Source organism: Mesoplodon bidens (assembly GCF_964165515.1).
Source record: "Mesoplodon bidens genome assembly, chromosome: 10".
NCBI classification, from domain to species: domain Eukaryota; kingdom Metazoa; phylum Chordata; class Mammalia; order Artiodactyla; family Ziphiidae; genus Mesoplodon; species Mesoplodon bidens.
In genome coordinates, this window is record NC_138172.1 from 89,655,365 (window position 1) to 89,670,186 (window position 14,822).

A 14,822-nucleotide genomic window follows, 5' to 3' on the forward strand; every position below is an offset into this window, starting at 1 on the left:
ACAAAACTAGCCCACACCACAGCCTTCCCTAGGTTCCAGATTATTCCAATGCTTTTTGTAGCTGTAACCATTACAAATGTAAGAATTTAAGGAAATTCAACTTCATCTTTCTAACAGTACCTCTGAAACTCATTTAATCCTTTAATGCCTTTACAGCTTTATGTGGCCCCCATGCCAGCACTAAAATAAAAGGACTGTGATTCATACTGCAGGCACCACAGTGTCTGCACCGTAACTCCAGCGGTCATAACCACCTCACAACAGATATTACTGGACAGAGAGGAGGAACAGTAGATGGGAGATAAAGGAGGGGGGAAATGTTGGCCCAGCACTCACATCCTCACACTCCCTGGTGAAAAGTATAATGGTCCCCACCATGTTTCTCTCACAGCCGGCAATTAAGCAACATTTATTTCAATTCTGTCTAAACCCCTGAATCCCAAAAGCATTACTCTTTCTGGAAACTCTCTAGATAACCATTTAGCAGTGAAACATTACAACAGATTCAGGAAAAAGGAAAACAGATATCAGGCAGGGTTTTCAAGAGAAAAAAATACTAATACTACAACTACCAGTAATAAAGTTATGGCGCCCTCCTCTGCCTGTAGATCACTGTAGATCATTTAGATATGCGTCTCTATGCCTCATGATGCCTTTTATTAGGTACAACATAATACAATCTTCATTTTAGAGATGAAAACTTAGACGTGAAGTAAAGTAAGCTGGGAGGGTCGCATAACTCTTCAAGGACAAAGCAAGAATTCATACACAGGTCTATTAAGACTAATAACAAAGACAACAACAATAATAGTAGCAGCAGCTGCCTATTACTATAGTACTGTTTCCTCTCAATACACTTTTATGCACTTCTCAGTGTCCCAAATATTTTAATCTAAATTCATGTATTATTCATAACAACCATATAGAATAGGTACTATCACCCTATTTAAAGATGAGAAAACTGGGTACAGAGAGGTTAAACAACTTATTCAAGGTGACACGTTAAATACGTAATGAAGTGGCTCTTGGACTTAGGCAGCCTGTTGCCATGACACACTCTTACCTGCTTTCCTAGACCACCCCTCGGATCGTCTAAAATAACACAATGCGATTCTACAGTCAACGACTAACTCTGTAAAACTCTAAAACAGGGCTTCCCTGGTGGCGCAGTGGTTGAGAGTCCACCTGCGGGTGCAGGGGACGCGGGTTCGTGCCCTGGTCCCGGAGGATCCCACATGCCGCGGAGCGGCTGGGCCCGTGAGCTGTGGCCGCTGAGCCTGCGCGTCCGGAGCCTGTGCTCCGCAACGGGAGAGACCACGACAGTGAGAGGCCCGCGTACCGCAAAAACAAACAAAAAAAAACTGTAAAACATAAATTTGGGCTTCATTCTTAAAATTTCACTGAAATAAGAGAAAATCACCTAATAAAATAATTTTATAAGTATTTTTTGTGGTATATTCTTTTTCTGAAATTCAGTCTCACTGATGTGAACTGGGAGGCTCTCTATTTTCCTAAAGAATGGAGAGGCAAGTAATGAATAATTTTCTAATCAAACAAGGAGTATTATAGGACCCTGGAATGTTCCATGAGAATACCTGCCAAAGGAAACTTGAGAAACAATAATTATTAATTACAGAATTAAAGAAACAAAAACTCTCTTACAAAGAGAGTTTCGACTGGCTTTCAATTTCACTGGCTTTCAGTAAGAGTAGCAATTACATCTAAAATCAAATAGGAAGCAATATGAAACTAGAATGTGTGTGTGTCTGCATGTGTGTGTGTAATACTAAGTATAAAGGAGTAAGCAGAAGCAAACCCATCAATGAAGTAAAAGCCCAACATAAGTATATATAAGATATTAGATACATGTAATTTAACAGCCCTGATTAATGCTATTTACCCTGAACATTCAAAACATATGAATCCAAAAACAAAAGGCAAAGCAAATTTCTCAGTGCAGCAGAGTAGATATTCGTGAGACAAAAAGACCACCAAAAATTTCACGTAGGGCTACCTGAATGAAAAAATAACAAGATACCTTCTTTGTAGTGAGAGTTTTCATATTGTTCCCTGGACCAAGGCTTTTGATTCATATAAAACCACAAAAGAAAATCCCGTGTCGTAAGATTTCAGATTTCAAAAAAGTGTATAATCCTATAAAACAAAAATGGATAGTAGCTAGACTCAAGACATCTTGATTAATTGAGCTTTCTAGTCTAGACAAGGAAAACAACAGCTTGTTTTTAGGGCTATTATACCTCCAACAGAAGCAGCAATAGCATGTAAAATAGACAAAAATATTTTAAAAGGAGATCTCTTTCTATCTCAAGAGACTATCTTAGTAGAGAAGTGGAGTTTGAAAACAATAAACAAAGTTCAAAGCCTAATTTTACTAATTTTGCCTCTGAACTTCTGAAAGACTGCCAAAGAGACCTAAGCAAAAGGGGAAAAAAATGTTTTAGTGAAAAAAATCCACCACTGAGCCACCGAAGGTAGGAGTGCTAGAGGGAAAAACTGAAATAGAAAGAAAACTTCAAAGAGATTCCATAATGGAAGATGCCTGACTCTTGACTGCCTCATCTCAGAGATTAAAGAAGATTTTTAAAGCTGTTCCATGGACACAGAGATCAAACATTTATAAATGTTTATAATTTTACAAGTCCTAAATTCAAAGGTGGGCTCAAAGAAATAAGAGTAACACAGGCAGCTAGGAGGAAAGATGAGTTTTCTTGGGTGAGGGAAGGATGCTGAAGGTGACTTTGAGGAATATACTCTTTGGGTTGGAGAAAAGAAAGTATTTTTGAAACACTCATCCATCACCCAGAACACCTAAATGAACCACAACATGCTTGGAAAAGGGTACTAAGACTGCCTCAGTTTATTTATACTCGATTTTAAAAAGCATTAAATTCATCAAGTATTCACGTAGTCTCTATTCTGCAGCAACCCAAGATTATCTTGTAAACCTAGTTAGCACTTCTCTCTTGCAATGAAAATCTTAACAGTTCAGATTTGTAATTTTTGAAAGTTCACAGACAACTGATGAATTTTACTGTCCCGGTGAGCTTTCTATAGAACCCAATCCCATAATGAGAAAAAGAGGAGAGAGGTGGGGGAAAAAAAAATTAATAATCCCTATCAACAACAGCTTGGAGCCGATCAGCTCCTAGGAGGAATGATCACTATAGGTGCTGATGGAATCAAATAGACACTTCTCTTAATATATTTTTATATGTCAATCTCTTAATTATTCAATAATCAATATACCATTTAAAATGCTAATAGAAAAAGCTGAACTTGAACTTTTCATTATTTTGCTCTATTTCTAATCAGTGGACACCACTATAGCACATACAGTGAGTTCCCTGAAGGAAGCAGGAACATCTTATTAATCTTCTTTGTACCAGCAGGGCTCAGCACAGTGCCCACCACACAACAGGGCCTGTGTACTCATCTGAGTTGCCTAAATGTCAGCATTGTTGAAAACAAGGTAAAACTAAAATATTGATTAAGTCACAAAATTTTAATCTCTCTTCTAAAATAAGACAATTTTCTATTCATTCCTTAAGGCCTAATTCAAATTTCACTGTTCTATGAAGGTAGTCCTAGTCCTGAGGCTGAAGTCATTACTCATTCCTTTGTATCTATAAGAAGCCTTCATTCATAAGTCAACAAGAGTTTATCACCTTGACTCCAATTACTTATTCATTAACTAAGTAAGTTAATGAAGTTGGCTGAGTGCCAACAACTGTTCTAGGCTCTGGGGCTACAACTGTATTGGGACATGAGGGCCCCTGCTCTCACAGAACTTATATTCTAGTGAGGAAGACACAGATCACAACCAAATAAGTCTAACAGGTGGTGATCATTACTCAAAGGAAATATAGAAGATTAGAGGTAGAGAGAAGGGAAGGATGTTATTTTATATAGGGGAGTCATGGAAAGACTCTCTGACAAGGTAATATTTATTTGAACAAAGCCTGAAATGTAAGATCAGAACAAGTAGATACCTGGAGGAAGAACATTCCTCACAGAGGGAACAACAAGTGTGAGCACATATTTGGTATGTTCAAAGAAAAAATTAGGATGACAGTGGTAGTAGGAGATGAAATCAGAAAAATAAAAAGGGTTCAGTTCACCTAACACCTCAAAAGTCATGATAAAAACTTTGGCTTTTACTCATGTAGTTATTTATATTTAAATTCATTAAAATTAAATAAAATTTAAAGTTCAGTTCTTTGGTTGCACTAACTAGATTTCAAGTGCTGAATAGCCACATCTGGCCAATGGCTACCGTATTAGACAATGTTTTAACCATATCAGACAATGTACAACAGAATATTTCCATTATTGCAGAAAGTTTTATTGGACAGCATTGTGAAATTTGAGCCGAAGAGTAAAATAAGATGGTATTCAAAGAACCTCTGACTGCTGTGTGGAAAACAGATTGTGCAGGTGAAGGCAAGGAGATGAATCAGGCAACTACTATAATCTAGGTAAAAAAAAAATGACACTGATTTAGAGCAAGATGGTAGTCTAGGTGGGGGTGATAAAAATGGTAGGACTCTGGACGTCTTCAAGGTAGAGCCATCAGGATTTGCTGATAGATTCAATGTGGGGGGTGAAAACAGGAGTAGTTAGCCTTGATTCCAAAATTTTGGGCCCAAGTAACTGAAAGGACATAGGTAGATTCCTTGTACTGAAATAGGAAGACTGTGGAGGAGCAGATTTGTGGGGGAGATTAGGAGTTTTAAACATGTTAAATAGACACGTCTATTAAAAATCCAAGGTCAAATGATATAAAGCAGAGAGTCCAGGGTTCAAAGGCAAGATTAGATTCAGAAATATATATTAGGGAAGTGTCAGCATATAGAGAGTACTTAAAAGCTGGGGCGCTCTATAAAATTCCAAATGAGTATAGGTGGGAAAGTAAAACAAAGTACCTTGGAGACACTCCAACATTTAGATATCATAATAATGAGGATGAATCAACAAAGATGACTGACTGAAGGAACAGCCAGTGAAATGGGAAGAGAACCAGTAACCAAGATGGAGTGGTGTCCGGGAAGCCCAGTCAGTGTATTTCGAGAAGGAAAGGGTGATCAGCTATGTCAAATGCTAACAGATAAAGACTACAAGGACAGAAACGTGACAGTTGCATTTGGCCATACAGAGGTCACTGATGAACTGGACAAAAGCACTTGTAGTAAAGGGGCATGACTGGAGTAAGTTGGGGAAAGTAGGGGAAGCAGCAGGTATAAACAACTGCTTAGAAGGAGTTTTTGCCACCTACAAAGAAGGAAGAAGGACATGGAATAGTTGGAGAGAAATATGGTGTCAAGGAAGGAGACTATTTTAAGATAGCATGTTTGAGGATAGGAATGATCCAGTAAAAAGGGAAAATAATTCAATGGAGGAAGGAGAAAACTGCAGGAGCAATGCCCTCAAGCAGGTGAGAGGGGGTGAGTGCGTAGTGATTAGAGTTGGCCTCAGATGGGCTCATGGACATTCATCAAGGGCAGTGAAGGGACCAGAGTAGGGAGGTGAAGCAAATTCATGCAGGTAGGTGGATTTGGTATTGGGAATGTGTGAATATTCTCTTCTGATGGTTCTAAATAGTTATGTGCCTCATTAGACTGATAGGTATTCAAAGGAATGGGCTGTGTTTTAGTCATCGTTGTATTCCTAGCACTAGCAAGCTGGCACACATTAAATTATTCAAGAGTTCTACTGAACAAATACATTCTTGGAACTACTTAACTACCCAGGGACCTCAACTTAAACCTTGACTTGCGCAAGACTTACCAGTCCGTTCTGTACCGAGAACACTCAACATTACACAGAAAAAAAGGGGTCACAGCTATCACCAAACCACAGCTTACCCCCCTTCCCCCTCCCCACACGATGCTGATGCTCCAGGATGGCAGAGGAGGATTATACGCATTTCCAGCCTGCATGTGCAGAAAGAAAGTGCCTCCTGCCTGTTGGATTAAAATCCCCAAATGGCGACTACCCACTTTTATTTCGACTGACCCCCACCCTGCCCAGACAGTGTTCTCTTTACTCAGAACAGACCAACAGGTTCTACTTTCTTAGAATATAATTGAGTCCTTTTGCCTTTAAGCATACTATAGAGTGCCTTCCTCACTGTGACTAAACCCAGCTCCTGTGTGGTCTTCCCCCTCCTAGCCTCCCCAACTTACAGACACTACAGACCCCTATTTACAAAAAGCCTTTAGAAATTATACAAAATTTTAAAATAAGAATGATATTGGAAACCAACTATATAAAATGTAGTAAAATTTCCTGAGCCCCTTTCTAAGAGTAAGGGTATTGAAAACAAATCTTAAATGTGAAATATAAATAGTAACATTAAAAATAAATAAATTTTAAAAAGGAAAGCAGCCAACATTACTGATGTTCATTAGAGGGGCAAAGTCATATCCCTTCTTATCTGGAATACATCTGACTTGTTTCCTATAATTGCTTTCCTAGCTTAAAGTAGTATTTTTAATAAAATAAATTTAGGCTTATTAAACCTGTTAAAACTTGACAAAGATAAAATAATATCCTCAGTCTCTCAAAAATTCTGTAAGTAGCTCAAATTGTTGAGAGGAATCATTCTCTGCAGCAAGCCTGCTGAAACTAATTGGGGGGGGAGGGGAAGCTTTGACTAACAAAAGTGCCTGATTAGATAAGATAATGCAATACATCTACTATATCTAGTGCAACAATACCATTCACTATAGCTAAGACTCTTAGCATTTCCATTATAAAAACCTGTTTTTCAATTCTGCCACCTGCCATCCATTAAAAAAATTTTTTTTTCTCCCACAGCATTCAAGTGTTGATCCTGGAAACATTCTACCACCACTCCTACTAAATGTTTTTGTCCTTTAGATTATCATGCAAATATTTTAAGAGTGCATTTTGTCTCTGCACACTGCACAGTTCTGATTTCAAATATCAAAGCTGTAATGTGCAAGCAAGAATCACAGGAACATTCATTCCAGAAATACATCAATATGTACTGGAGGTCAAGTTGGTAGCATCTTAGGCAATAGAACATTACTCTCTAACACCCGAAACAAGAGTTACAGATATTTATGGTCCTGAAGACATCAACAGTGATAAATGTTCTTCATCTGACAAAATGCGGGAAAAATCTAACAAGGTAATATGAAACAGAAAAACGTACAAATAAAATATCAGGTAAAAAGAACCAAATTCATGGCAAGGAAAAGCAAGTATGCAATGGTGACAGTTCAGTAAGAAAAAAGTGGGCTAAAATACAACCTATCCACTCTCTCCAACAGGTGATAGCTATCTTCTAAAAAATGCCCAACTGTAAGGCACAGTTTATTTTTCCCAAAACAATTATCCCTCAGAAAAGAGAAAACTGTTTTATACTTCTAATAAAGTCGCTATCAAGTATTTCTTTCTACCAGGAGCTCTTATTCTCTCCACCCCCTTATTCCGAGTTACAGTATCACTTGGAGAAGACATTACCCTGAGCAACAGGATCCCTGGAAGCCTAGGGAAGTCACCTGAATCGGTCAAAAGAGCTGCAATGGATTTAAGCCTTACTTAACTCCTAGGGATATAACCTGACACTGGCAAGTATTAGATTTCACTGTAAACAAGTCTTTCAAAGACAAATTTTTACAAAGCATTATAATAAGTGGTTACACTTTAGAGATCAACATATATGCTTCTCCAGGAGGAAAGAAAAAACCAACTGTTCTTTAATTATGAGAACAGGCACCAGGGAGAAAATTTCCAGGGTCCTCATCATAGATTCAAAATATGTTGGATTTCAAACAAGTCGAATGGAAGTGAAGTTTTGAAAACTGTGTCAGACGACTCAAAAAGTGATTTAGGGAGGGGTTAAAAAACCCTTATGTTCAAGCTGCCCTCGAAGTGTTTAAATAAAATTGCTTCATGAAAAGCCAGAGGAGAAAAGCAACATTTAAAAACTACTTCATATAATGCAATTTTAAATATGTATGTATAACTTAATATTAGGATGACAATTTCATCTTCATTCCTACAGTTTATATATTCCAGTTAGTCAAAACACTTTATTTAATCTAGTCACTGGGAAAACTGGGGCATCGCCTTATATTGGAATCATACATATTTGCCACCTGCGATAACTGAAAAAATAAAGGACCAAATCTTTTCATTTTTAAAATCATTGCCCTCAGCACATAGCACTGTATCTCATAGATATGTTGAACAGTTAAGCAACATGTTAAAATTTACTTCACATATATGAAAAGGTCTATATAAAATGTCTTGTGAAAGAAACAGAGTATTTTATCGGTTAGATACATGAAGTACTTCCTTTCCCCGAAACAATTATAAATTTGCAGTATGTCTATTTTTGAAAATACATTTATACATCTGTATGCACAAGTTTTTTAAAAAGGACTGGGGGTGTGGTGCTTGGCTTTCCAAACCCAGGGTGTGCAAGACAGCTTTGTTGTATTTTCCCCAAAAGATTTAATACTACTTTTTTGAAAACCATGATTAACATGAAGTTAATATATATGTAAAGCGTTCAGAATAATGCCTAGCACACAGTAAAAGCTAAGTACATTTTAGATATTACCATGAATTGCTAAACCAAAACTGGGGTGTTAAAGATTGTTTACTGACTTGTACTTTACTGCAAAACGCAAAACCTGCAATTTCATGATATTTAGTATAAATCATACGTAAGTAAAATAAAACCCAAACTGGAGATTGTACTTCAATGACTGCTGCAGGCACTTCGTACTGGCTGTAAATCTGCTCAAATTTGAAGGTGCTACAGCAGCTGCCATTACTGACTGTCACACTACATGGGTCACTTTAATACCTACATTTTGTGAGGAACAGCATTAAAAATGAGGATTAATGAAACTTGTGATAAATGAAGAATTTAATATCGTGTATAGAATTTTTCTTCAAATTTTTACCCATATTCTAACCCACGGTAAGAATCCTAGCTCCAGACGCAGGAGGGAAGGGATGTGGGAACAGATGTATATGTATGACTGATTCACTTTGTTATAAAGCAGAAACTAATAAAAAAAAAAAAAAAAGAATCCTAGCTCCACCCTTAGGACTTATGTGACTTTGGTCCAGTCTTTTAACCTCTCAGTGCCTCAGCGGCCTCATGTGCAAAGCAGGAATTAAAAAGAAAAAATTCACACTTTGCCCATTTGTGAGAATACATGTAAAGCAGTTAGGACAGTGTCTGGCACATAGCAGGTATTATGTAAGTGCAAGCAAAACAAAACCTACACATGAAAACTCAAAGCTGGACTGATAAAACTCTGAACAGAAAGAACGGCATCATACTATTATGAGCTTCTTTGAAAAGTCTTAACGTGACCACTTTTCATATATACAAAGGCTATGTGGTTGCAGTCATGAAAGGGGAATCTACACTGCGCTCCTGCACTGCTTTCTTTCCTACCCCATGCCCCTTTCCCATCGCCCTTTTATGCTTTTCCTCTTGGTTCATATTTTAGCTCATCAATACCTGCCATTAATAGTGCTTGGTCCTGTGGAAAACAATTAGAATTTTACAACACAAGACAGTCCTTCACCAAATAGGTCTGCCACAGAGAACTAAACAAACACATAACCACAGAATGCAACTGAATAAGATAATGCATGCAAAGCACTTAGCATGAGGGCTGGCACTCCATAAATGTGAGTTATTGTCATTAATTCTATTAACAATACTCGTTAAAAAGCATTACTCAATCTCTCAGCTTTAAGGTAAAAATAAATTTTTATTTGGTTTCTAGTGTACACATTTTGTTGTCAGAAGCAAGTGGAATTTATATATGCAACAATATGAATTTCAGAAACATTATTTTGAGTAAAAGAAGCCAGACACAAAAGGGTACATACCATATGATTTTGTTTGTATGTCTCCCAAGAACAAGCAGATAGTATCAGAAACTGCCTGCTACAGAGGGGAAGAAAAAGGGAGGACTGATTGCAAAGAGGCACAACAAAATCTCCTAGGGTGATGGAAATGTTCTCCATCTTCTCTGGGTGGTGGAACATGGATGTACAAAATGGGAAACATTTTTTAACTCAACGCTTAAGACCTGTACATTTTATTGGATATAAACTATACCTGAATTTTTAATTTAAAAAGCAAAGACCTCTTTGTAATTGAGAGTAGGGATGTTATAAACATAGGTGATTTCGAGGAGGAAAGATCAGAATAATTGAGAGGTTTGCAGTCAAAAACTTAGGAGCTACGGCCCAGGGAGCACAAATACGTGTATTTATTTATTCTTTGTGTTGAGAGCGCACCTCCTATTTACATGCACCTCAGGCATCTCCTAGTGTCTCTCCCAGCCCTGAGCGCTGGCTCATTCTTCCACTCATCTCAGAAAGTTTGCAGTCTCTGCCTGCACTACGATACTAACAGAGTTAACAAAAAGAAAGACTATGAATACTCAATCAAAATAGCTATGTTTTTATTAAATAGACCAGCAGCTGTGTGAGCGGAGACTTGTAAATGCATCTGTTCCACAGGATTTTACGTTTAATTCAATTTGTTCAAATCAGAGCAGCAAGGCACTATAACTATGGGCTAGACAAGGAAATAGTTTTGCAAAAACAGAATCCTACATTAAATTGGCATTTGTTAGAAAAGAACTGCACCTATTCATTCATCCACTCATTCATGCAACAAGCACTTCCTGAGCACCTATTCCATCCCCATCATTGTGTGTGGTGCTGGGAACACAAAGGTGGAAGCCCAGCCTGGCAGAGGTGACAGACATCTGAACAGATGGTCATAATACACTGGCGGGCTCATGGGCCTGGGGTAGCACTCTGAGAGCACAGAGGAGGGGAAGACTTCCTTTAAAGGCTGCAGCTCTTCTGGAGTAAACAGGCAGAGAGAATGAAAAATATACTCCCACCTAACCCCCACTCCATACATAGGGAGCTTTAGCTGTACCCATAATGTTTTATTTCTAAATCTGGGCTGGAAGTACGTGGCTGTTCTGTATCTTATTCTTTTAGTCTTTTTCTCTGTCAAGTATTTTGTAATGAAAAAATTTAGTGCAATCCACCAGATACTGCCTGTAGACTTTGAAAACCTTCCCCACCAGCAGCTCCTTCTTCCACAACAGACAGCTTAGAGTTGCCAGGGTTAACTACTCTGAAGTGGAAGTAAATGGGGAAAAGAGACAGGCTGAGGAGTTCTCTAGTGATAGCTGTGTGTCAGGCCTGGAAAGGCACAAGGGGTGTGTAGGACATATTCCAATTTCACTTTATACAGCCACGGGAAAAAAATGGGAGTATATACCTTTGCCACCGAAAAAAAATGGTTCATCACAAACAACTAACTCCACTCATTCTGATCCCTCCTCTCTCAGCAAACGTTTACCGCACACTTGCTCCACGCGACATCCACCCATCCGAAAGCAAGCTCCTGCCTCCCAAGAACCTGCCATCCAACAGCAGGGGTGAGTCAGGTGTGCAAGCTCCGGGAGTACAACAGGTAGACTCTACAGTAAGGACTGGCAAAGATACAGCGCAGGCCTGAGACAGGGGACACGGGCAAACAGCAGGCACTAAGCCTTACAATACTGACCGTCTTCGAAGGTCACACCAACTAACCCTGGGAATCTTGCAAAAACATACGACAAGGAAATAAAAACTATTTTTAATTCTTTTAATTATTAAAAATTAATGTTCCAGGGCTTCCCTGGTGGCGCAGTGGTTGAAAGTCCGCCTGCCGATGCAGGGGACACGGGTTCGTGCCCCGGTCCGGGAGGATCCCACATGCCACAGAGCCGCCGGGCCCGTGAGCCATGGCTGCTGAGCCTGCGCGTCCGGAGCCTGTGCTCCGCAATAGGCGAGGCCACAGCGGTGAGAGGCCCGCATACCGCAAAAAAAAAAAAAAAAAATTAATGTTCCTGTGCTCCAGAATACCTGATATTAAAGGGTATGAAATTTTCAGTAATGATGCAACACCCATTGTCCTCCCATTCCATAAACGAGAGGTAATCACATCATCTCACTAGATCCTCCCCACAGGAAAAAAAACTGACAAAATTCTAGAACTCACTTTGAAGTTCAAGGTACCACTCTCATGCTGAAATAATACTGCCTTAAGTCAAAATGACTGATGGGAATGTGCTAGAGCCTTTAAGCAAAGGTAGACTTTTCTTGACTGGAGTGATTGTGTAATATGTTTACATGGATAATATAACTCAGTTACTTTTTCTTCTTTTACTGTTCTCATAAACATTAAATTTGATCAGTCTTCAAATCAGTTATTTGGAATATTCATTTTTCCATCGTAAAAAAACTGTTTAATTCAAAATAAAGTCAATCATAACACACACACACATACCCCACATATGTATAACTAAGTGAATTTAAGGTACTTTTGAGATTAATTTTTTTTAATTGACTTTCCTCTCCTTCTGCCAACCCTCCTGTAATCCAATATGCTATAAGAATAATGCCACTGCTTACACACCTCCTTCTTCCTACACTTGAGAGTTTAAAAGTAAGGGGCAAGACAGGTTTGCAATGTTTTGATATAATGTGTTGCCATGGAAATGACTGGCTTGTTCCTTATGAAGCACCATGACCTCATTGCAAATGAAAAAGGAATAGGATGATTTCTGAGGATTCAACTCAGAGAAAAATTAATAGCTAGGAAAAAAAAAATCCAAAAACTGAACAGACAGTCTGGAAAACATTGCAATGTCAGGAGTTATACTGAAATATTTTCAAAGAACTTATAAAAGCCTGACCTCCAAAATAGGAACCCTGTAATCAAAAAGGAAGATATAATATTAATGTGAAGATAAACCATTCAAATAACATGGACCAGTGGTTTCTAAATAAATACATTACACCCTCAATCTTGATAGACTATGAGCAAAATCCTATGACTTTCTGTGGGTACATTATAAAATTAAACACACGCCATACTTTTCCCTTCCTAGAAGCAGCCTGCTTTTTTCTTTTTCATTTCTTTTTCTTTTCTTTTCTTTTTTTTTTTTTTTTTTGGTGCCCCTGTTTATACAGCTTATCCCTTATCACACTGACAAGACTGGGAACCACACCAGATGGTCCCCCCAGACATAATTCTAACAGGTTTTTTGTGCAAACAAAAGATAAAGAAGGCTACAGCAATGATTTACTGATATCTAAAGTTGAAAACTGACAAAACACAAACTGCTTTTTTCTTACTGTTTGAACTGTTTATCCTTTAAACTACTAAGATAGATATGGCCAAAATTAAATATGATTTCAAACTACAAAACCAAATACCCAGCTTTAACAGCCATTAAGTTTTGTCTTTGAGTTACCAAAATGTCCTAAATCACATTTTGTAAAAACAGTGTCTATCATTCCCTTTGTACTGGCAAAAGGGGAAGAAATTTGTAAATTTCTGACTTATAAATCTCACTTAGTTGCTGGCTGTGAAATAAACTACTCATCTGGATTTTTCATAAGCAAAGAAAATGCATTTGAATTGAAAACTCCAAAATATTTTCCCCAAGAAGAGCTAAAGAATGAATTAACTGAACCAAATCTGGAATCTTGGTTGTAGAACTAAAGTCTATTCTATTTCAAAATAATGTACCAAGTGAATATAACACAAAACCAAATGGAAAGTGTCCCCCAAATTACTCATCCTTCAAGATTAGAGAGTGTTTACACACCATAAAACAGAAGCTCCCTCATGACAATCTAATTGCAAAGAGCACTGTTTTTACGGTATACCTGAAAATCCAGCAAAAGCCCCAAATGATAATATATAATGAAACTGACAAGCATCTGAAATAAACTACCCAGACATCAAGCAAAAAAACACCAGACAGACCCACAGGGCTCTTGTAATGTAGGTCATGACTGTCAGACCATAGCAAAAACATGGTGACCCTTGATAAAAATTAACCTTGATTATATGTAATCATGCACATATTTTGCTCTCAGTAACCAGCTCTCTGAAGTAAGTCCATAAAGCTGCAAGAAGTAGATATCAGAGTTGGCTGGGAACTACTTTTCACCAAAGAAAATGTCTGTCTCGTCATCTATCTATGGAGGTATAGGGGTAGCTTCAAACAAAATAGTCCAAGACCTCTGGGGCCTCCATACATCTTACTTTCTGAGAGATCTTATTGCTTCAACAAAATGCACTTACTCTATAGTGTGTTTGTACAGATGTCTAAGACTCCATAAAAACCTACACATGCATACGTTCTAGCTAAACTCCTTAACCTTCTAGAGGCAGAATATGGCTGTTTTTTCTTTTTTGTGGAAAAATGATAAAAGTAAGCAAATTAAAATCAGATCGGGAATAATAGGCCTGATCATATAATCTCTTACACAGTCTCCTTTTGTAGAAATCACTAACAAAGTCTCTGGGAGAGAGGTGGTGCTAAAATGCTGACTTTCCAGTTAATCCAAACTCATATAACCTCTTAAGAAAACTTACAGGACAAAAATTCCCCACGCAGCAGAACAAAAAATGAGCATGTTCACATGGTACAGACCCTTTATCCACAGCTAGTTAATTCAGGTAGTGACAGCATAATACTCAACAAGCCAGTGTTGTAAATTTGAACCAGCCAGTCACACTGCCTTCGGCAGCCACAAGGCAGATGTTTAATTCTGCCAGCCAGTCATCACACGTGAGAACTGAAAACAGGACCCAGTGAAAGACTGTGCTCAAATCAGTGCAAATCCATGACCGCTGCAAGAGCGGTGGGTCACAAAGGTTACGTCTGTAGGGCATACATCATTCAAGGGAAACAATAGGTGTTCTCTGTACA

General features: G+C 38.2%; 1 protein-coding gene across 8 annotated transcripts in view; it reads right to left on the minus strand.

The window, feature by feature from the left end:
• Positions 1-14,822, minus strand: part of CDKAL1 (CDKAL1 threonylcarbamoyladenosine tRNA methylthiotransferase) — a 661,934-nt gene that overhangs the window by 615,880 nt on the left and 31,232 nt on the right. The window contains exon 1 of one of the 8 annotated variants that reach the window (XM_081245700.1): positions 2,039-3,011. The exons of the other annotated variants lie outside the window; for them this stretch is intronic. Coding sequence (XP_081101826.1) covers positions 2,039-2,093 — 55 coding nt within the window. The 5' untranslated portion in view covers positions 2,094-3,011. Of the gene's footprint in view, positions 1-2,038; positions 3,012-14,822 lie in introns of those variants that run through there. 8 annotated transcript variants of the gene reach the window in all.